At 38.6% G+C, this 22,209-nt stretch overlaps 1 protein-coding gene across 2 annotated transcripts in view; it reads right to left on the bottom strand.

The window, feature by feature from the left end:
- LOC111044901 (cAMP-regulated phosphoprotein 21) overlaps nucleotides 1-22,209 on the bottom strand; it is a 182,091-nt gene that overhangs the window by 47,334 nt on the left and 112,548 nt on the right. For both annotated transcript variants that reach the window (XM_039442476.1, XM_039442475.1), the window contains 6 exons: nucleotides 18,217-18,320; nucleotides 17,925-18,070; nucleotides 13,310-13,446; nucleotides 5,174-5,816; nucleotides 4,209-4,319; nucleotides 1,601-1,821 (listed from right to left, as the gene is read on the bottom strand). In XM_039442476.1, coding sequence (XP_039298410.1) covers nucleotides 1,601-1,821; nucleotides 4,209-4,319; nucleotides 5,174-5,816; nucleotides 13,310-13,446; nucleotides 17,925-18,070; nucleotides 18,217-18,320 — 1,362 coding nt within the window. The remainder of the gene's footprint in view (nucleotides 1-1,600; nucleotides 1,822-4,208; nucleotides 4,320-5,173; nucleotides 5,817-13,309; nucleotides 13,447-17,924; nucleotides 18,071-18,216; nucleotides 18,321-22,209) is intronic.

Genomic DNA, 22,209 nt, shown 5'->3' with positions numbered 1-22,209 from the left:
ACTTGGACTCACCCGGCAGACGCCCCCCACTCCGTCGCCTGTTTGATAATTTTGAGCGGCGTGTACGATAATTGAGCTCTGTATGTTTGGTTCTCCATGTGTGGCCTTATCGTGTATCACAAAAAATGATTATACAGACACATTCCCTAATGTTTTTGTTTCTTTAAGAATCCTTCTGACGCTCCCTGTTTCAGTAGCAAGTGGTGAAAGAAGTTTTGAAGTTGAAAGTGATAAAAACGTATCTCAGATCCACCATTTGTCAGGACCGCTTGAGTGGAATGGCAACAATGGCCATTGAGAATGATTTGATAAACAAAATGGACACTGACAACATTCTCAACGAATTTGCAAAATTGAAAGATAGGAAAATCGCTTTTCAATGTAAAGTATAAATGTTTCAAGTCTTTGAGTAAATATATTGTTTAATTTCTTTAAAACTGATTGATGTTTATTAATTATTGATTTGCTCACACTCAATTAACTTTGAACTTTTATATGTATTTATTGGTTTTTAAATTTTTCAAATGTTTCATTCAATAAATAGGGGCAAGCTTGTTGAACACATGCTGATAGAGTTACCCAAGTCTCTACTTTTATTCATAATATGAATAAGTCTCTACTTATATTCGAAATATTATTTCGCACGTCTTTAAGAATTATATTTACTCGTATTTTAAAAGTTATCTAGAGATAATCCTTACTACCATATAAGTGTTTTTTTGGCGAAGGGGGGGGGCGGAATGTTGTTCGCTTACACTAGAAAAATGTCAAGAACCGGCCCTGTCTAAGAGTTCAAGGAAGCTTCTAAGAAGTCTGCAAAGCCAGTAAGAGAGCCAGAGCCGCAACCAGCCGACTTTTCATCCCGCTGACATGACCCACATCAGGGGGGCATTTTTTCCGACGGGAGTCCCAGCATGAGGGACCGATAAGACGTCTGCTGCAGTCAACGCAGCGTAGTCGAGAGGCACCAGGGTTGCACTTGGTCAATTGGCGACCTGTAAAGACCTCAGAGGTCTGCTAGTGGCCGAACCAGTCGCCGGACGGTCCGGAATTGGAAGAGGAGTGCTACAAGAGCCCAGCAGCACGAGACCCACGTCACCGACTCGACCCCATACGGCGAGAGGAACTTGGGTGGAACCAGCTGCACCTCGCAGGTAAAGTCCACATACTTGGTGGCAAAATACATGGTTTCAAAGTTCCGGTCACCGTGTGAACTTGTCGAAAGGACCTACAACTGTTTGCTAATCATCTAACTGACCCCATGCATGGTGGCAATATAACTCTATTTCCTAGTTGTTGGCAAAATACATGGTCTCAAAGTTCCGGTCAATATGAGTTCTATTATAGATAAGAGATAGCATAAGAAGATATCCCATGGTAGATGTTAGTTATCAAGCCAAATTTCAAGTAGATTTTTTGTTAACTTAAGCCGATTACTGTCGATTATTACTGTTTTGACCGGGTGAGAGTGTAAGACAGTACAGTATGAGAGACAGTGAGTTAACAGTGAAATTTGGAACATAAACGTCCTATACCATGGGATATCTTTTTATGCTATATTTTCTCTATGAATTTATAGAGATTTATTAGTGATACTCACTGGAGACATATGATCGTAGGGAGGAACAGGCTGATGGGTGGAGGTATACATGAGACCGGGAGGTTGCTGGTTGGGGCATGGCGGCTGCAGAACTATGTTGTAGGTCCCTGGAGGGTAGGTTGGGTACATGGGACCAGGCGCTGCCATTGGGTAATGATGCCCATGATGAGGTAATGGAGAACCATGCTGTGGTTGGTGACCGTAATGAGTAGTGGACGTAACTGCAACAAAAACAATTTTTTACAAAATCTTACAAAACAATTCACAACAATTTGTAGAAGCATCGTTATCGGATGCGCGGTGCTAGGAGCTTTGGGACCAATACTTTTTGAGATTAAAAGCTTCCCACATAAGAGATGATGGGTCTTCTTAGGTAGAATCAGGTGTCCCCAACAGGTGGTTGGGCATTGTTCTTCAACTCAAAGGCATTGAACACATAGAATTCAATCACTTCGATTCAGTTGCAGGCCTATTCAACTATACACAAATATTTATTCAATATACTTGTTATACTTTATACTTTATAAATTTACTTTACTATATACTTTAATTTACTTTATTACTATACTTTATATATTTATTTATACAGATTTCAAAGTTAAATTATTATGTCAGGAAAATATGAATTTATAGTTTTCTTTAGAACAAGAAAATTAGATCTATTAACATGTTGGAAAAGAGGCCTTCTGAAGATATCAGTCATAAAAATAGATTGTTCCTCTACTCAGTACACAGAACTACTTCTAAAAATGAATCTATGAATATTAAATGAAAAAGACTAAGAAACTGTCAAATTTCTATGAATGGTTTTCATTCAGTGACAGAAGCGTGTGAACCTGTTGAAAGGGCTGACTATTCTATTTGCTAATCACCATGCAGGTAGAGACCCCAGAATTAGTCCCGGACTACCCATTAGTTCCACTTTTTCCTAGTTGGTCCAAAAATTCCGGTCACCGGTCACGTAAAACTGCCAGTCCTGGCAGAAGTATAACAGTTGTGAGGCCCATTGACAGCAGCTTGAATGATATGTTTAGGGGAGGTGTGACCTTCCCGTACCCCACCTCTCGAGTATTTCTTCACAATTTCTAACATAAGTTTTAAATACAATATCAATACTACAATAAAGGTGAAATATATAAAGGCGATTGTTAATGAGAAAAGAAGGATATTGTCAAATTTCACTAAAAACTTTTAAATAAAACCTTTTCTTATTATGGAGAGATTTCACAACATCACCATCAATTCAAAACTTTGTCCACTGCATAATCAATTTTGACCGTTACAATCAACTGACTAGTCTTCCGTAAACCTTATCAGAATCTTAATAGCAGTGAAGCAGCATTGAATCTGAATAGTAATAGCCGAATAATATTTCTGGAAGTGGAAATTCACTAGTTTTGAAATCATATCTCGAGTTGATTACTATGAGTGTTCTTTTCAAAATTTGCAGAGTATTATTATCATCTTCGAGAAAACGATTCATAAAATGTTTTATTGAATTGTAAAAGATATGCTGTCATGAATTGTGTATATTAATGAATGAACAAAATTATAAAAAATTAAGATCAGTGAAACCATGGTAATCGAAGGGATATGATACAGAGAAATTAATTTTTTTGAAGTACAAATCTATTTTACCCCCTGGGCCTAATGCATGAGCAAATACTAACTGTAGTCCGAGAGATATTAATTTTCACATGAAGAGGGAAAACCGATTTCTCGTTCAACAGTTTGTAGCATGGACAGAGTAGTAGAGTAGTGGAGTAAGCATGCTGGGTACAATTGGATGCTGACACAAAAGTAGGGAGAATGCTGTTAGGTAGTGAGAGTGGGAATTCGTGAAGGGAAGAGCATCGGGCCTCTCTGTCTTCGAGAAAGAGGCCCTGAGGGATCAGGCTGGAGCTTGAGCTCCCTTGGAGTTAGTTCCTTGCTCCCGTCTCCGGAAGTACTGGATCCCCCAGTTGCTGGCGATGGTTCTCATGATAAAGGGAAAACCGCCAATCAGGGGGAACTATAGCACACGTGATGACTGTGTGACTGGGCCTGGAAGTAGCCTGGCTTTTGGGTGTACGACTGGGCGAAGGCTCCAGACTATGAGAGGTTCATAGTTTGACCGAGTCACCTCAATTCTCCGTCTCTGGGAGTAGCTGGGCACAGTGAAGGATCTCCGGTGGAGTTTCAGGGAGAAGCCAGACTATGGGAATCAGTGTATCCCGATTCTGGAAGTGGCCTGTAGACAAGTAAGAGGATACGTCCGGGCCCCGACCAGGCCCACGTACTGCCGGAACTGCACAGTGGTGGTTCCACTGCAATGCATGCTAGACTCCTTTGTGATACTCGCCTAACGACTTAGCGGTGCCGATGGGTAGTAGCTCGCGTGTCACACCTCACGGGATATACGAAAAGCCCACTTGGTGGTGTGACATTAATGTGTGGTGTCGCGGCCAGAACCATGTCTTTGAGAAAGAGCCGAGTAAAAAGTAATATCTCTCGGACTATAACAATATTAGTAGTCAGCTGGCTTTTGAAATAGGAAATTTTCAAAAATATTAGTTTGTGTTTCCTCATACAGCAGGGCCCAGGAGGGAATAGGTGATTATAATATTACCTGGATGATGGACGTATTTATCAGATTCTCTGAAGCCATTCGTATTCTGACTAGAATTGCTATGAGGTGGGTGTGAATTGTTCGCATGGTGACTAGTTGAAGAGACCGAATCTGCAAAAAAAAGTAAAGATAAAATGATATTAATTTATCATGGTCTATAAACATACTATGAATTTAATGTATATAATTTTTATGGCAAATAAATGAAATTGAATTTGAATAAGTTCATTTGAACTTTAAGCAAGGACTCTAGTAATTTGAGTCACACCTCAATAGCGCCGTTGTCAAGAGCGCGGGGTTGCCACACAAGAGTGACGCCAGCGCGCTATTCCACTCTAGGGTTCGGAGGTCACGTGGGCCCCCGAAGGAGTTCCCAACATTCAGGTGTTTACAGAAGCGGGGGATGAAGTCGAGCTTAAGAGGTAGCAACGCTTCCCCGCTTCGGGAAGGATAGAGTACATTAAGTACTTATCAATTACTAAGCTAAAATAAGTGGCAAGAGTAGAATAGAAGTAAGCTAGATCAAGTGATGTCCGGTTCATCTCGATCGGACTCCTATTGCCTTTAGGATGGCCTCCACGGGTCCAAGTGCCTTCCTGCCGTCCGGGATCGTCTTGGTGCCGTCGGTCCCCTTTTTATGAAGAAGACCATCACAACACGAATAGGACAACGCATTTTCAATATTTTATGGAATTTTATCGGTCCACAGGATCACAAAATAGGGATTTAATCATTTTGAACCAATGAGTAATTAGAACATGAAAATTTATAAAGCAAAAAAGGAACTGCCACTAATAGCATAGAAGAAATAACTATTCAATAGTAATAGAGAATTGAGGATGTTACATGCGAAACTCTCCACCACCGTTCTGGGAAGTGGTTTTCACTTTTTTTTCTAAAACATATACTACTATGACGTCAATAAGTATTCAAATTGAACAATAGCAAGTTGATGGTTGAATTACCTTGCCTACGCGGTGGCTGATGTTTGATAGGAGATTGCTTAGTTGGAGACGGCTTCGAAGCTGCGGCAGGCTGAGGTTTAGGAGCAGGCTTCTCTTGAGGAAGAGCTTTCTGAGGAGGAGCCTCTTTTGGAGGAGCTTCTTGCTTAGGAGCATCTTTAGGAGGAGCCTCTTGTGGAGGAGCTTCAGGAGGAGAAGGCGGACGAGAAGTAGCTTCAGGAGGAGGAATTGGAGAAGTAGCAGAAGAAGTGACTGTTGGAGGAGGAGGAGGCGAGGTGGGCTTCTGTGGAGGCGCTGCCTCTTGCACTATCTGTGCACTATCACTAGTACTACAACTATTATTAGCGTTTTCAGCAATCTTATTACTATCAGTATTATTACTATCGACAATATTATTGTTGTGAGTCGGAGGGGAAGTGACAAGGGAGGAGTCTATCACTCGGGGAGGATTGTCTGGATCGTAATGGTAGAGGGATCCATCGGCATTGGTATAGGGCAGGCCTGTTTGAGGATTGATGAGCACCGAGCCCGCTGGAACAGCTGTTATGTTGGTGACTGCCCAGACTACAGTTGCCGTCGAATCGTTGCTGCGGTCTATATGTTCCACATCTGGTGAAAGCACACCTTCGCCACTCTGACTAGACATCTGTAAAATAAGATGGTAGCATTTTGTTACAATTCTATTTTTGAAATTTTGTCAAATCAGCAGACCATCTTTCAGAAAACACAAAACATATCCAGATGGGGATGAACACATCATTTTTATTTGGTATTAGCCTATTAACACATCATTCATCATTAAGATGAAGAATCAAACAAAAATGTGCATAAACAAATAATAAATCAAACATCAAACACAGGAAATTATTTTACAAGTTCATCAATCTAAAGCCAGTTACTCACACATCGATTATTAGACGTACGATTTTTTGCCGTCGTAATGAATTCTACCAGATTAAACTGAACTTGAAAAACATAATCTGTTTAATCTAATAGGATTGGAATCGTATGTTCAGAAATCGATGTGTGTGTAACTGAGTTAAGGGTGCTTGCATAGTGGGGAGGTGAAGTAGAGGTCGAGGTGGAGGTCAAAGTCGAGAAGTAGTGAGAGCATCGCATATTGAAAAGAGTTAACGCGCTGCTTTCACACTCTGCTATCCTTCTCCTTTAGAGCTTTAGGGTGTGATCACATTGATATGTTCAAGTGTACGTCGAATCATGCATGAGCCGAAAAACAAAATTTGAAAAGTGCTATTGAAACACTTTGTAACTTAGACTACATGTCTGCCCCCTGTGGGTTGGGGGAGCTTTGAGTCGAACATCGCACTCAAGAATGTGTTTAAACCAGAATTCACCCACAGTATATCTGCTTGTCGTAGAAGGCGACTAAAAGGGACCCCAAGGCAACTCCAGAAGTTGCCTTGCATTCAAACCCACGGGATCAGCCCCATAAGGGCAGTTTCAGAGGGGCAAAAAAACCCAAGAGACCAGAGATGAGTGAAACTCTAGGCACAAAGAAGCCTCTGATCAAAGAAACCTCTGCTCAAAGAAGGGCGGCCATTCAGGCAAAACTTCTTGGGAGAGGTGAGGCTTTTGACCCTGCAGAGTTTCGGAGGGGAAAAAAGAAAAACCAAGAGACCAGAGATGGAAGAAACTCCAGGCACAAATTAGGGTCAAGAGGCTGAGTCGAGGGTGGCCGGGCGCCGGGCGCCCTAGAGGCAGTTTGGCGTCCCCTCTCTCAGCGGAAGGACCTACAAAAAGGCTAGGAGTGGAACTCACGTAGGTCACGAGGACTAATCAGTCTGAAGAGACTGCCAAGCATATCACACTGGATTGCGACAAGCAACCAGGTGATGAATGGGATGCTAGTTTAGGGAAAAACTCCTGGTTCTTGTAAAGGACACAGGTATTGCAGTCCAGTCAATATAGACATAAAAAAGGGGGTGTGCTTGCAATTTATATTATAGTTCTGATTTTTTAATATATTATCACGCGGTGCATCTCCGCGCTTGGTCGGCTCAAGGCAATATTTTAATATCTTGGAAAATCTATCTCCTCTAGAGTATCTGCGAATACGTGCAAGTGCAAGCTTGGTTATGCATGACCAAGTGTGAAGATGAGAAACAAAATCTAGAAAGTGCAATAGCTGAAAGCCTTTTTATAAATAACTCATACTGAAAGCTTGCACTTGCTATTTATGTTCAGTATGAGCAGCGACATGTAGGCTATTTATTGTTTATTGTTTTCGAAGGGACGGATTCAAGGATCCAAAGGTTCAAAGAACCCCACACGTCAACCGAAGCTTATTGTGTTCCCAAGTAGTATGTTAGTTGGGCAAACCAATAGTCCAGTCACTATATACATTGGTGCATGCAATTTATATTGCAGTTTTGATTTTTTAATATATTATTTGGGTACATAAGAGAAGTCCAGAATCAATTTCTTCATGCAAAATTTCCTTGTGCTAGATACAGGGTGGCTCAAAAACCTCGTATTTTCGGCTCATTTTCTAGTTTTCAGCTATTTCTGCCAAATCTCGTGATCGGACAGAAAAATTTGCTCTCGCCTTTTTTTAGATTATAAAATTTTGAATAAAATGAGATCATTCGGTACTCTCTATCTCGCATGAGTACTGAGTTATAATTTTTCAAAAATGAGTGAAATTTAAAGAAAAAAAAATCAATTTTGATAAATTTTAGTTTTTGATCAACAATATCTTCCGATTGTTACCATTTAGATGTATAATTCAAAATCCCTCTGGGCGTATTTTTGTGCTCTACAATTTGAGATCAGGTAGAACGCTCTATCTCATACAGATTTCCAGGTACACCTGACAACATGCTCCTTGTATTGTGAAAAACACCTAATTTTCAGCTTCATCCATCATCACCAACTACATTGTCCTCACATTGATATTTCGCACAATGACATAAGTTCATGAGATTATGTTCTATGAGAATCACCCGTTAGATGCACTTCATTTCAGTATTTCCTAGTGGAGAGGCGCGCTTAAGGACACCTCAAGGATCAAAATTTCAAACAGTTATAACTTTTGACACAATGCTCAGATTTTATCGTACTACACTTCATTCTTCTCGGCTCGTCAAGGCGCTCAAAAAATCATGCATCATAAGTCAAATTCGGTCGAAAAATGGAAAATTTATTATGTACTCAAATAATATATTAAAAAATCAGAACTACAATATAAATTGCATGCACCAATGTATATAGTGACTGGACTATTGGTTTGCCCAACTAACATACTACTTGGGAACACAATAAGCTTCGGTTGACGTGTGGGGTTCTTTGAACCTTTGGATCCTTGAATCCGTCCCTTCGAAAACAATAAACAATAAATAGCCTACATGTCGCTGCTCATACTGAACATAAATAGCAAGTGCAAGCTTTCAGTATGAGTTATTTATAAAAAGGCTTTCAGCTATTGCACTTTCTAGATTTTGTTTCTCATCTTCACACTTGGTCATGCATAACCAAGCTTGCACTTGCACGTATTCGCAGATACTCTAGAGGAGATAGATTTTCCAAGATATTAAAATATTGCCTTGAGCCGACCAAGCGCGGAGATGCACCGCGTGATAGACCACGAAACACGAACTTGGTTTTCTTCCTCTACCTCTATTTCGATATCCTCGCCATGCGGGCTCACATAACAAACAATGTATTTGTGTTACATCGAGGCAGCTCTACCTCTACATCCTCATGATGTGTGCTCATGCGAGCACCATAAGACAGTTTCTAACGACAGACATCTTGAAAAGGGTTTACATTGCTTTAGTATTATTAAGGTAGGAAAACATATCTTCTGCTTTTATTCTTAGATATCCGCATCCTCAGAATGCAAAGATTGCCAACATGTTTTAAGAAAAACCCACAACCTTTTTAAACTTGAATTACCCTCTTACAAAACGCAGAAGAAACATGAAATTGTAAATCCCTAGGTTGGCAACATCATAGGCTCAGAGAACAGTCGCATATTTAGGACAGTAAATTTTTAGTTACTAAAAATTAAAAGTAAGTTAGTAAAGTAGTAAGTAAAATAAAATAAGAAAGTAATTGAAGTGGTAGTAAAAATTAAGTAGTGTGCCACTACTATGTTGAAAAATAGCATACTGGCAGTTATGGGTTTCCAGATATGCAATCCGACTCAACTATGTAGAAGAATCGTATAAATGGTATCTACTTTCATGCTGACAAATAAGAAGCTCTCTGAAGAAATGAAGCTCTCTGGAGAAGCTCTTTGAAGTTAGCCTCCACTCTCTCCAAAAATTAAAGATCTATCAGTTATGATTTTTTGATGAGTGATTTTTCTGGTGGAGGTATTTCAAGTTTCAAAACGATTTGGAGTCTATTAGGCTCGTATTACATTAGGACAACAATGAGACAAGATGGAGTCACTGAAGCAATGCGACACCAGAATGAGGCATACACTCTCCCACTCCCCCATTCATGGTGTCCAAGTGAATCGTGAACGTTAATTCTTATTGAGCTCATTACACTGAGGATTGATTACAGCTGAGACACCAATATCTTGTGTTTCGGCTGGTTTCCGTAGTGTAATGAGCGCAATAAGAAAAAATGTCCCGCGACAAATACCCCACCAGGTACGCGACTGGGTGTCCATCCATCTACTTGTTACCTCGACATTTTGATCACAGGCAACAGCTTATCCAATCCGTCACTACCGTCAACTGGTAACTCCGTCAGAATGTCACCTACTGGAGTCGCAGGTGCCATCCTGCCGGAACCATACACGACAGAGTGTCAACTCACTCACTTGCGTCACCTGGTCATTTAATATCATCCTTTCAAGTGCAGGCGTAATTTTGGCAATTTCCACTTGTATGTTGTTCTTGGAGGGTCTTCGGACGGTTCACACGGGATTTAAAAAAATATCACAGAAAAAATCAAACGAGGGCAAAAATCAGGAGTTCAAGCCGGCTATTGCAAATCGCCTCTAATTGGGATAAGGCATTCTGGGAAGAGTTCCTTCAAAACAGCCATTTTGTATGGATGGGAATGAAGGTCTTAGTGAAGAATCCTCCTCACACAACGATCAGAAAGTCCAAGGATAGACGCATATTTGCGTGCTGAACGCCTTGGAGATTGCAAAATTTAAGCTCTCACTATCTCAATGTTTTACGTGTTTGGGCCGTGGAACTTCGGATCTTCGGACCTGTTTCTCTAAACTTGGTAACCCACGAAACAATTGATTTCAGGTCTAGTACATGGTCCAACGGGGTTGAATTGAACCGATTCCGAGGAGCGCACTGCGCTGCAACGACTGAACAGCTACTCGAAAAGTAAGCCTCAAAGGCGAAAGCACGCATCTCACTGTTCCAACGCATGATGGCTACTGAACTGTGCAACAACGAAACAATTTTAAAACTACGCCTTTCGAAAGTGACTACTAACACTCCGCTATGTCATCAACTAACTGATTAGTGCACATTTCAAAAAAGGAAAATATGATGTCACACTCTGTAGAATCGCAGGTGGCATCCTGTCGTTGCCGTGCACGACAGTCTCCTTGCTCGCTCGTGTCACCTGGTCATCCCGTCCGCATGTTACCTGCTTAGAGAGTTGACAAGTTGTTGGTGTCAACCGGTCACCTCAAGAACCGGTTTAAGAGGTGGCATCCTGACGGGATAGCCAGGTGATGGGGTGACACCCAGACATCTACCCGACACCAAGAGTGGTGGAGAGGGAGAGTGTCAGCCTCACTCCTGTTTGTCCTAATGTTATACGAATCTAATTTGAACTAAATCTAATTTGGACTGTAGTTTGGTTTTTAAAAAAATCAGAACTGATAAAATGTCAAGTATTGGAGAAAGTTAAGGCTAACTTCAGAGAGCTATGTTAGCGTGAAAATGGATACAACGATATTATTATTTCGTGTACATAGGTAAGTCGGATTGCAAATCATAAGAAACCTATAACTAAGCGTCGGCCTCACTCCTGGTGTCCCAATATAATACGAGTTTTTAAAGCTGTATTCGCGCATATCAAAATCAGTTTCTGTGTCCGGTTCAGTGGAAATTTCATTTCCATGATTTTCAATACGGATATTCCTACTCAGCCGGGCCGAGTCCCATTAGAACTCATGGGTGGAATATTTTCTCTGAACTCATAGACAGGGTTCTGGCCGCAACGCCACACGATAAAGTCACACCACCAATTGGGCACCTGCTGTTTGCATATCCCGTGAGGTATGACACGCAAGCTACTACCCATCGGTATTGCCAAGTTGGTAGGCGAGTATCATAGAGGAGTTCAGCCTGCATTGCAGTGGAGCTGGGGTGGATTGACCGTGCACCTCGGTTGGGACACTGCGGTACGTGGGCCTGGTCGGGGACCGGACGTATCTTCTAACTCGTCTACAGGCCAGGAAAAATACTCGTGCTTCCTAATTATTATATACGTCTCAAAGGTGGGCGATTGCACGTCTACCCCACAGGCGTCCAAAAGGGGACGCGAGCGTTTCGGAAAGGAGCACCAGTGAGAGGGTTTTTTCGACATGCTATGATTCTACATTCAGAGACAGAGACGCTACCCAAGTCCCACACTCTGGCGCATGGGAATTTGCATGCCGCTACTTCCAGAGACGGGGGTAACCTGATTCCCATAGTCTGGTTTCTCACTGGCTAACCCCGAAACTTCACCGGACAGTCTTCACTGTCTTAGAGACGGAGAATTCAGGTAACTCGGTCGAACCATAGTCTGGAGCCTTCACCCAGCCGTAGGCCTACTACACCCATAAGCCAGGCTAATTCCAGGGACGGAGTCACACAGTCATCATGTTTGCTATGGTTTCCCCTGGTTTGCGATTTTCCCTTCACCATGAGAACCAGCGCCAGCAACTGGGGGGATCCAGTACTTCCTGAGACGGGGCGAGGAACGAACTCCAAAGTAGTTCTGAAAAAGCTCCCTAGGAGCTCAAGCTCCAGCCTGATCCCTCAGGGACCTGTACTCCGATACTTATACATAGTTAGATATGTCATATTATTTCAAAATTTACCGTTTTTAAAACATCCATAACAGGCTTTGCACGCGCCGAATGTGAGCACAGCCTCCGGTTGTCATCTTTGAAAGTGAAAAGGCACTTTTAACATTCTGACTGTAGGATTATGAATGTAAAAAATTATTGTAAAATGTAGAAAAATATTCTACCTGAGACATGATATTGATTTCGAATGAAAGGTGAATGGATTATGGTAAATGAACAATAAATGTATTGAGAACCCTCTGTATGGGATTACCCTGTTAACAAATGGAAATTAAAGAATCCGAATATACCTGCGCTCAAGATTTTTATGCAGGTATTACTTGGATTGTTTCTATTTTATCAAGCATTGAAATGATTTGATCAAAAAGCACTTATTTATCGATATTTTTTGTTCTATTATACTCATTCAAAACAATTAAGAATTAGATTATAAATGTACAGGAACTACTTGGATTATTTATATTTATGAACCATTGAAATGATTAGAACTAGCAGATATATTTTCATACAAATTGGTTCTATTATACATATTCTACTGAAATTTTAATTTCATTTGTACCAGACTATTTATGCAGCATATATGATTTATACTTGTATTCAGAATGAATATTAAAAATTATTTTTCATTCTATTGAACACATTCCACACAAATACACAGACTTCATGTACAAATCATATACTAATGCATACAACGTATTACACACTAATTTTCACCATGCATATGATTTAAACTTGTATTAAAAATAAGTATTCACAATTATGTTTCGTTCTTTTGAACACCCTCCACACAAATCATATACAGTAGAGAAATTACCATAGAGGAAAGTTAGCACAAGTTGATATCCCATGGTATAGGTCGTTTATATTCCAAATTTCAAGCCGATGTTTTGTTAACTCAGGCCGATAACTGTCGACTACTGTCTATTATTACTGTTTTGTAAGGGTGAAGGTGTAAGAACGGCACAGTATGAGAGACTACCAGCGTCACATAGCTTCACCAAAAACAACTACTAGGACTATCAGCTTGAGTCAACAGTGAAATTTGTAACATAAACGCCCCATACCATCTATCTTTTCTCTATGATATTAGACAGTAATTTGAATGTGATTTGTACCTGATTGAGATGTGGATGAGGAGTGGCAGTAGGGGAAGGTGTGGCACTAGTAGTGGTTGTTGTATCTGAACGCTGAGATTGCGATTTGTAGCCTGAACTCGAGGGACTCAACCTGGATGACATACTACTGCCAGAATCTGTCAAAAAAAAAACAACAAATTATTATCACTTTATCGATCATAACATACTTACAGATGATACTTCCTCTCCTAGTGGAGAAGAGTCCATTGAATTTGAAGAATTTCTTCATATTTTGTTGCATCGGTACAAAACTAGACGTGCACTTTACTATTTTTCTGTGTAAATGTCTGAAAGCTGATATTTTGTTAGATACTCATATTGAGTGAAAATACTGGATTTTTCAAAAAGAATGACCCCATTTTAAACACTTATATTTATTTTTAAAAAATTCTGTACACAAACCAATTTTACAAAAAATTACTTACAGAGGAATCAAGTTTATGATGATGAATTTATAAGTGGTCTATGTGTCCTCATTTTGAGGCTAGGACGACATCTAGACGATAGCCAAATTCATCCCAGGCTGTTCGCAAGATGTATGTTTTCTCGTACTGTAGCTACTGCATCAGTTATCCTGGTTTTTAGCTCCTCAATATCAAGTGCTAAGGGAGAAACAACGTTGAATATCGTGTTTATGCTCCTCCCTCAGCACTTGATATTGAGGAGCTAAAAACCAGGATAACTGATGCAGTAGCTACAGTCCGAGAAGACATCTTGCGAACAGTCTGGGATGAATTTGGCTACCGTCTAGATGTCGTCCGAGCCTCAAAAGGAGGGCACATAGAACACTTAATACATCATCATAATATTGATACTTCTGTGAGTAATTTCAAGTAAAATTGGTTTGTGTACACCATTTTTTGAAATGAAAATATAACTGATGGGTCATTTTTTTTAAACACCCAGTACTTAAAATAGCGAGACACTAATTTTGGTTGTTGCACCATCATCGATCTAGTAAAAAACCTCATTTACCAGAACAATGATAATACACGCCAACTTGACGATCTGTATGCATTATTATTTGTTTTTATTGTGGATGATGCCCAAATGAGCTTTTTGCTTGTGCGTGAGTAATGGGAAGTGCGAGAGTAATTTGATCAGATGTTCAAACGTCCATGCCAATTCGATGGAATTTTTCGGGATTCGAACCCGCGACTAGGTAGTACTAGCAGACTGAAGGGTGCAACGCCATAGTCGACTCGGCTATGCTGGCCGGTTATTGAAGCTGATATAGAATGTTAAATAATTAAAAACTTGAAATTGTCACAACTACTTAGTTATTGATATAATGAGGAACTAGCTTTTGTTGTATCAATAGCAAACTTGAAGAATGAAGATACTAAGATTGGTAACGAGAAACTAGTTGGTGTAATGAATGAAACTAGTAACCTAACTCGTTCTGTTAGTAAATATACGAGAGTTTACTAGTTTGATAAACTGTAACAATCTAGTTTCATCATAGTTCCGCTGTTCCAATAAGTGGACGTAAGATTATCGTTATTTTATTCAATATGGACTAGTTCATACTAAGAAGACTTCAAATAATTTGATAATAAATGAGCACCATTTTGAAAATTGTATAAATGTTCTCTACGGGTCAGTATTTTTCAAACGCTCCAATTGTTTGTCTGATGTTATAAAGAGTGTTTGAAAAAGAACTCCCTAGTTTTAATATGTCATAGAATCTGTAAAAAGTGATATACACTATTCTAGTTTGTGGTGTTTGGTTCAGCAACCGTCTAAGTTTTGTCCCCCTGCAGTTAGCAGATCTGCTTGACCTTGAGACGGCGCCAGGGAACAATTCCCTCAGTTGAGTTCGGGCTTTTCGGGAAGGTGGATGGGGAGAGCTGGCCCAATTGTTTGCCACCACCCTATGCCCTATGCGCCTATGTCCTTTACAAGAACCAGGAGTTTTTCCTTATACTAACATTCCATTAATCACCTGGTTGCAATCCTTGTCGCAATCCAGTGTGATATGCTTGGCTGTCTCTTCAGACTGATTAGTCCTCGTGACCTACGTGAGTTCCACTCCTAGGTCATTCCGCTGAGGAAGGGGCGGCCAAGTTGCCACTAGGGCGCCCAGTCACCCTTGATCAGCCTCTTGACCCACATTTGTGCCTGGTTTTTCACCCATCACTGGTCTCTTGGGTTTTTTCTTTTTGCCCCTCCGAAACTCTGCAGGGTCAGAAACCTCACCTCTCCCAAGAAGTTTTGCCTGTATGGCCACCCTTCTTTGAGCAGTGGTGAGTTTTGGCCTCTCCACCTACAAACTCGTCACCTACGTGAGTTCCACTCCTGGACTTTTTGTATGTCCTTCCGCTAAGAGAGGGGACGCCAAACTGCCTCTAGGGCGCCCGGCCACTCTCGACTCAGCCTCTTGACCTACATTTATGCCTGGAGTTTCACGAATCCCGGACTTACGCCTCTGCACTTTTTCTTGGGCATACATGAAAAATTTTGTGAAAAAACCCGAGACATAAACCATTTACGGGAAAGAATCGTTACGGTGGTTGGAATAACACCTGATGTTGGTGAGCTTGAATATCGTCTCGACGTGTGCAGGGCAACAAATGGATCCCATGTTGAACAAAACTTGAAGGGTCTCTCTTTCATTGTATGTACTTTTTGATGTGGTTTTTCATCAATTTATACATTAAATTTATACCTAAAACTAGGGAGTTCTTTTTAAAACACCCTGTATATTGCAGTATTTTTTTAAATCATTTATTGATTGGAAAATCCCCAGGAATTGAAAGAAAAATATCACAATACATTTGTATAAATTGGAGAAGTATCGGATTCTGGCGAAGCGGATAATTAATGTAGAAAATCAGCATCGGATGGCCGAATTGAAGGAGAATTAGTATCAGCTTTAAGTATAGTGAGAGTTAATACAAGTAAGAAAATTGCAAAATAAAGATGAAAGTAGAGTATACTATAGGAGAATATTAGTATCAGCTTTAAGCATAGTGAGAGTTGATACAAATAAGAAAATTGTAAAATAAAGATGAAAGTATACTATACAAGTTAGTGGTAAGCCCAGCTGTGCAGACGCAGTATTCAGTATAAGCTATGATAAGTATATGATCTACACCAATTCAAAGAATTGAATTGAATAATTGCCATTATTAAGAGCGGAGTTAGGACTCTAGGTCCTCTCTGTCACACAACCCTAAATGGTTGGGGTTCATATTCGATTTCTCTCTTGAAAGAGAGAGAAAAGAAAGGGAGAATGATGATGAAACAGAGATAGAAAGAAGTGATGGAGGGAGAAGATACAAGAGAAGAGCGGAAAATAATCAGAGGCACAGAATAAATAAAGGTGCTGAGGGTAAGGAAATGTGCAGTGGTGAGGAATAAGTAGGACGAAGGGTTGCAGGATTTAGTTGTTATGGATACTGCGAGAGAGAGAGGGAGAGTGAGAGAGATAGAGTGAAAGTGAGAAAGCACGAAAGAGGAGGGTGTGGGGAGGAGATTGCGCGACCCCATCAAAAGTGTTTCAACCGATTTAATGACTGGTTGGGCTTGGGCTGTCCATGCTATCCATGCTCAGTCGTCATCACATCGTTGATCACAGCTAACCGCTTCGAGCAAAATCATTTGAAGTTGGGTTTTTGTATCTCCAATATTTGTTATTTATTTCTTCTTCGCTGCTCTATTTGAGGTTTCATTATTTTATATCATTATAATTTGTAACTCTCCAGTGGTTTATTTTATGTTAGAAGCCACTCACTGATGATGAGCACGGGTATGTGTATGTGTATATGTAAACATATACGTATGATTATCATACATGTTCTACCTTTAGTGGCCAGTCTTAGAAGACGTGATATAGGCACATCTTTATAATAGTATACCTTACCTAAAGTAGCTTGCAAATGATTAAATGAATTAACGTACTAAATGAATATAAAAGCTAAACTACACTGTAGGATCCAAATAACAGCCTTGTATCATTTAAAACTTTCATCAATATGAAATATTATTTATTGTTTGATCAATTATGTTCTAAATTTTTAAAACCTGAAAATTTCAAATGAATTTGAATGCAACAGTTCCAGTGTGATATTTACGAAGCATGATTTATGTTCCTATCTTTCCTCGTCAAAGGAAAAAATTCCGTTCTGTTTGTTCAATTAATTTACTTGAACTAAGCTGCATTGCAATAGGATAGCCAGGATCAACCTTGATCAGCTGAGTATAAACACGTGATACAGTTTGTCTTAATATATGATTGAGTGAATGAAATACAATGGATAATCCAAGTAATGAAATAAATATTTGTGCAATTTTTCACTGTGTAATCTTTTTCATGTTTCTAAGAAAATATTGATAAGGAATTTTAATTTTTGTGCTACACAAAAATGAGAGTTGAATGATAGTGAGATGAGGAATGATACAAATAAACGAACGCGAATCAACTCAAGAGCAAAGAGGCTGAAGCTGTGAAGCTATTGCTAGGCTAGTCCCATAGCAACACAACTAATCAATATTCTCAAATTCAGAATCAATGTCAATTCAACGGAAAAGGTTCTACTTAGATAATAACTGTCTAATGTGGGAATATTTTTGTAGGAATGTGAAGAATTACCTGTCTTTGTTAGTATTCTGGTAGTGGGCTGCGACTGATCGTATCCCCCAAAGCTGTAAGATTTGGAAACAGTTTGCCTCAAACTATTAGCTCTGAGAGCATCACGAGACTCGTATGATTCTACTTTGAGCAGTCTTGCCGAAGGCCTGTCAAAAATGAAAATATTTACAATTATACAGAACAGTATGGACATTATGGACAGTATACAGAACATTATGGTTGGCTATTGTACATAGATATCTAATAGATGAGGTGGATTAAAATTGATGGAAAAATTGTAACTGTTTCTTACCTTTCTGAGCAATTTGTCCGTTGGCGCGAGCTCACGTTTTCAGAATCCGGACTAACCCAACTTGCATCCTGATAAGAGCCCAATTCTTCGAAAGAGCCGGATTCCTGTAAAAATCCAACATAATACAATAGAAGTGATGTTCTCTATTGGCAGTATTTGATTCACATTGGTGTTGCTATCCTTGTGATAGCACTTTACTTTTCTAGCTCTGCGAGGTTGCCAGATCGTGTTTTAAAAATGTAGAAATACAATTTATTTGAAAAATATTTAATCTCAATTATTAAAATTTATCATTTAATCATTGAAAAATATTTTTTCTTGATGAATAAAATATAGTTGATTTTTAAACAAGAATGAACAGGTAATATTACATCGAATATACCGGCATCAGCTTTGTTCTATGGAAGGCATAGAATAGGCAACTCTTTTCTCCTATCGTTCTCCACTGCCATTTTAACGTGGACCTCACTATAATAGAAAAATAGCAGGACGAGCTGTTGAAAAATGCACATAGCGCAAGTCCCACCCCTGTAAGATACCAGAATGTAAACAGACGAAGACTGCTCCTTGGGGAGAGCTTAAAAACAAAACACAAAATCAGGCTCAAAATCAAATCTCAGGGGGTCCCCAACAAAAGTCACCAGTAAATCACCATTTTAAATGACTACTGGCGAAAAATGATTTTGTAAAGTGGGGCGTAGAAGCAGTGGGGGAGAGCGTCCGTCATGAGGTTCATGCATTGATATAGAGAATAAGATTAAGAAGAGCAAAGTCCGCTATGATGCCACTGCGCTAGTGTAGCTACCAGAAATTTCGGGCAAGAAGTCGGGTATTTGTATTCGCTGTGTAGAAAAAGAGCCTTTTTTTATTGAAGCAATTTTGTTTTATTTTTCCCGTTCTTATAATATGTAGTTATTTTTTATCTTATATTAAATATAGGAGTATAGAGTATAGTTAGTACCTATACTCAAGTTGCAAAACGAATGAGAAACAGTCTCACGAAATATTGTGATAATGGTTAATTTATTATTATTTGCCATCTGATAAAATATACGGTAATATTAGCGTTCTATAATAAATGTTTTATTTACCATATTCTAAATACATAGTAATAGGAAAATATTGTAAAAATGAGATTCATTTGCTAATAGAATGGATCAAAATCTGTAGTGAGGTAGGTTCACTAAATTAGATGTTTGGTCGAGTTAAAAATAATGTTCAATGAACAAATCATTGTATCATATGGTAATGGAAATGACGAAAAGTTGAAAAAAAATTATATTGAAATCCATCAAGTATGTCGAAAGATATAACGCAATGAAAGTCGATGTTTTCCCGTATAAGTCTGTCTGGGCGCCTGACTTCTTGCCCGATATTCAATGGCGACGAGAAATGAAGGAGGCATCATGCTTCCAAACGCTTGAAGGTATAGCTTAGTCATCTAACTATATATATCAATGGGTTCATGTGATAAGAGTCGTTTTAGGTTAGGATCTGATAAATGTCTGATAATGGAATTCCAGTTTCGCACACATTTAAAAGCAGTTTAGTGACGAAAGTTTTTGATGACACTTGGATCAAATGATATTTCATTGAGTGACATGTAAGTAGAAAGCAGCTTCATTGAAATCCATGAGTTGAACTTTGAACTGTAGATACAAATTCTATAACAGAATAATGCGTCTATTAACCTATCTTCAAAAAATCAATACCATACAGGTAGCGTCTACTCCCCTCCTCACTTCACTGTCTGTAACAACTTAATATGCATGATATTTCTATAGCCTAAACATTTGCTATTAACCATTTTGTATAATGTGATATCCACCTGTAGGCTAGAATAATATTGTTTGCATTATGTTTAGATTACGAAGAGTCATTTCAAATTATTTTCAATCAATCACTTTCACCATCACCTTCGATGCGTTTCCGCTGTAATATTACGCGTTTATTATTTTTCTTGTATTGACAAGCATGATTGAGATAAAAAGACGTTAATAAATGACAGGTTAAATATTATATGCAATCTGCATAATCATAAAACGATACGTTTTATAGAAATAATAATGGAATGTTAGTAGCTTTCTCAAAGGATGTTCATGGCCTACTCACTAATAGGCTTCACTGGAAATAAACAATAGCCCAAATTAAATGTGTTCACAGCTGAACCGGCAGTACTTGTAGCCTAAACTGTAACTGTTTACTAGAATTCATAAATTTTTTTGAGTTACGGAGAGATATAAAAATATTTGAAGGATTTGCACACAAAGCATTACAGTTCAAGAGATTTTGAATCGGATAATAGATTTTAGGTATTTTGGTTTCAGTTTTTGAAACGCGTTACACTCAACTACTTTACTATACGTTACATTACTATTTAATTATTAACATAGGTTAGTTAGTGCATTGATCTTAATAACCTACTTGTTATACATGTATTTTAACATCAAACAATTTGATTTGATTTTGAAGGTGTAAATATCATAATGTTTTATGATACAGAGAAATTATACTAGTAGAAATTATAGAGTGGTCTCTAATCTGTCTAATATATTTTAATACGTATTGAAGTTGGCCTATACTCCAAAGCTGTAATACTTGTAACATGTAACAGTTAGGTTGAACTATTAAATTAGTGAATCTTTTTTATTAGAGAAACGAAAACATAACAACGTCAATGTCTTAGTATAAAAACATCGACAATACAAAACATTATGAAGCAAACAAAAAGTAATATTTAATTAAAATAAGCAGTGTGCATTGCCTATTTATTTTCATAGTAGCTTATAATGACATAAAACATTATTTAACTGGTGACATTCACGTCATCACGAGTTGATCACGAATTAGTTCAGTCTCATTTTGTCGATATCTCAGTTCATCAAGTTACTGTTTCTTTCAGAAAGTCCAATAGATACAGTCATATTATATTTCGAATGATACCAGTATATTACCATTAAATAACAAAGAAATAACCCCTCAAACTACCCTTCTATCTTAAAATAATTAATCATAACCTTTTAGGTTATGTCGTGATGCGGTAACATTCAACGAACAGAACGGCTCAACTTCCCACTTGTTTCAGTTTCTAAGGAAATGATCAAAATAGGCCCGTGATGAACTGAGACCCTCCCTTGTCAACTGAGGGACGTGGTTATAAACGCTGCCCTAATAACATTATTTATAAGAAATAATTTGGCTGTGCTGAACGAATAACGATTCTAGACATTCAGTAATGAACCTAGAACAATCCGAACGATTCTAGTCGCAAGGTAACCAAACCTTACTTTGCTAGGAACGTTCCTAAGAATCGTTTATAAATAGATAAATAAATAAATAAATGTATTAGGTTTATTTGTTGTGAATCAACCCTAGATTTAAACTACCTATTTTATAACCTATAGGCAACTGGAATATTTAGGTTTATTTGTTACAAGATTATATATATATATAGGGTTGATTCACATACCAGACCTTAGCTTAGCAAGACTGAAGAATCGTAGGCCTGCTGTGCAACCTTTAAAACTTATGGCCCTCAAACCAGTAAATCTCAATCCCACTTGACATGACATTTAAATATTATATGGATCCTTTCAGGTGGCTTACTTTTCACAGTATTGTGAGTGAAGCTTGTCAGTTGTGTCGTTTTATAACATGACAAACTAACCAAAAACAAAGTTTCCAGCTAAGATGATTAGACTTCAGGCTAGCTCTGTAGGCTACTCTACAAAATTTCACTCAATGTCTGATGAGTATTATTGATCAAACCTGACAAATTAAATCACTCATATTCTCTGAATTCAAATTGATCAACATCTTCATCCCTTATCATATCTCATGAGTGTATCACCGTTGGGAAAAATATTCCGTTTGAATGGCCATTGAAAAACGGGAATCAATTCTCCAATAATCAAATCTCACTAATTATTTCATTTCTATTTTATTCATGATATTTATAAACAATATCATAGAATACAATTTTCTTTTTCAGGA

The sequence above is a fragment of the Nilaparvata lugens genome, chromosome X (assembly GCF_014356525.2).
Source record: "Nilaparvata lugens isolate BPH chromosome X, ASM1435652v1, whole genome shotgun sequence".
NCBI classification, from domain to species: domain Eukaryota; kingdom Metazoa; phylum Arthropoda; class Insecta; order Hemiptera; family Delphacidae; genus Nilaparvata; species Nilaparvata lugens.
This window is presented reverse-complemented; position numbering and strand designations above follow the sequence as displayed.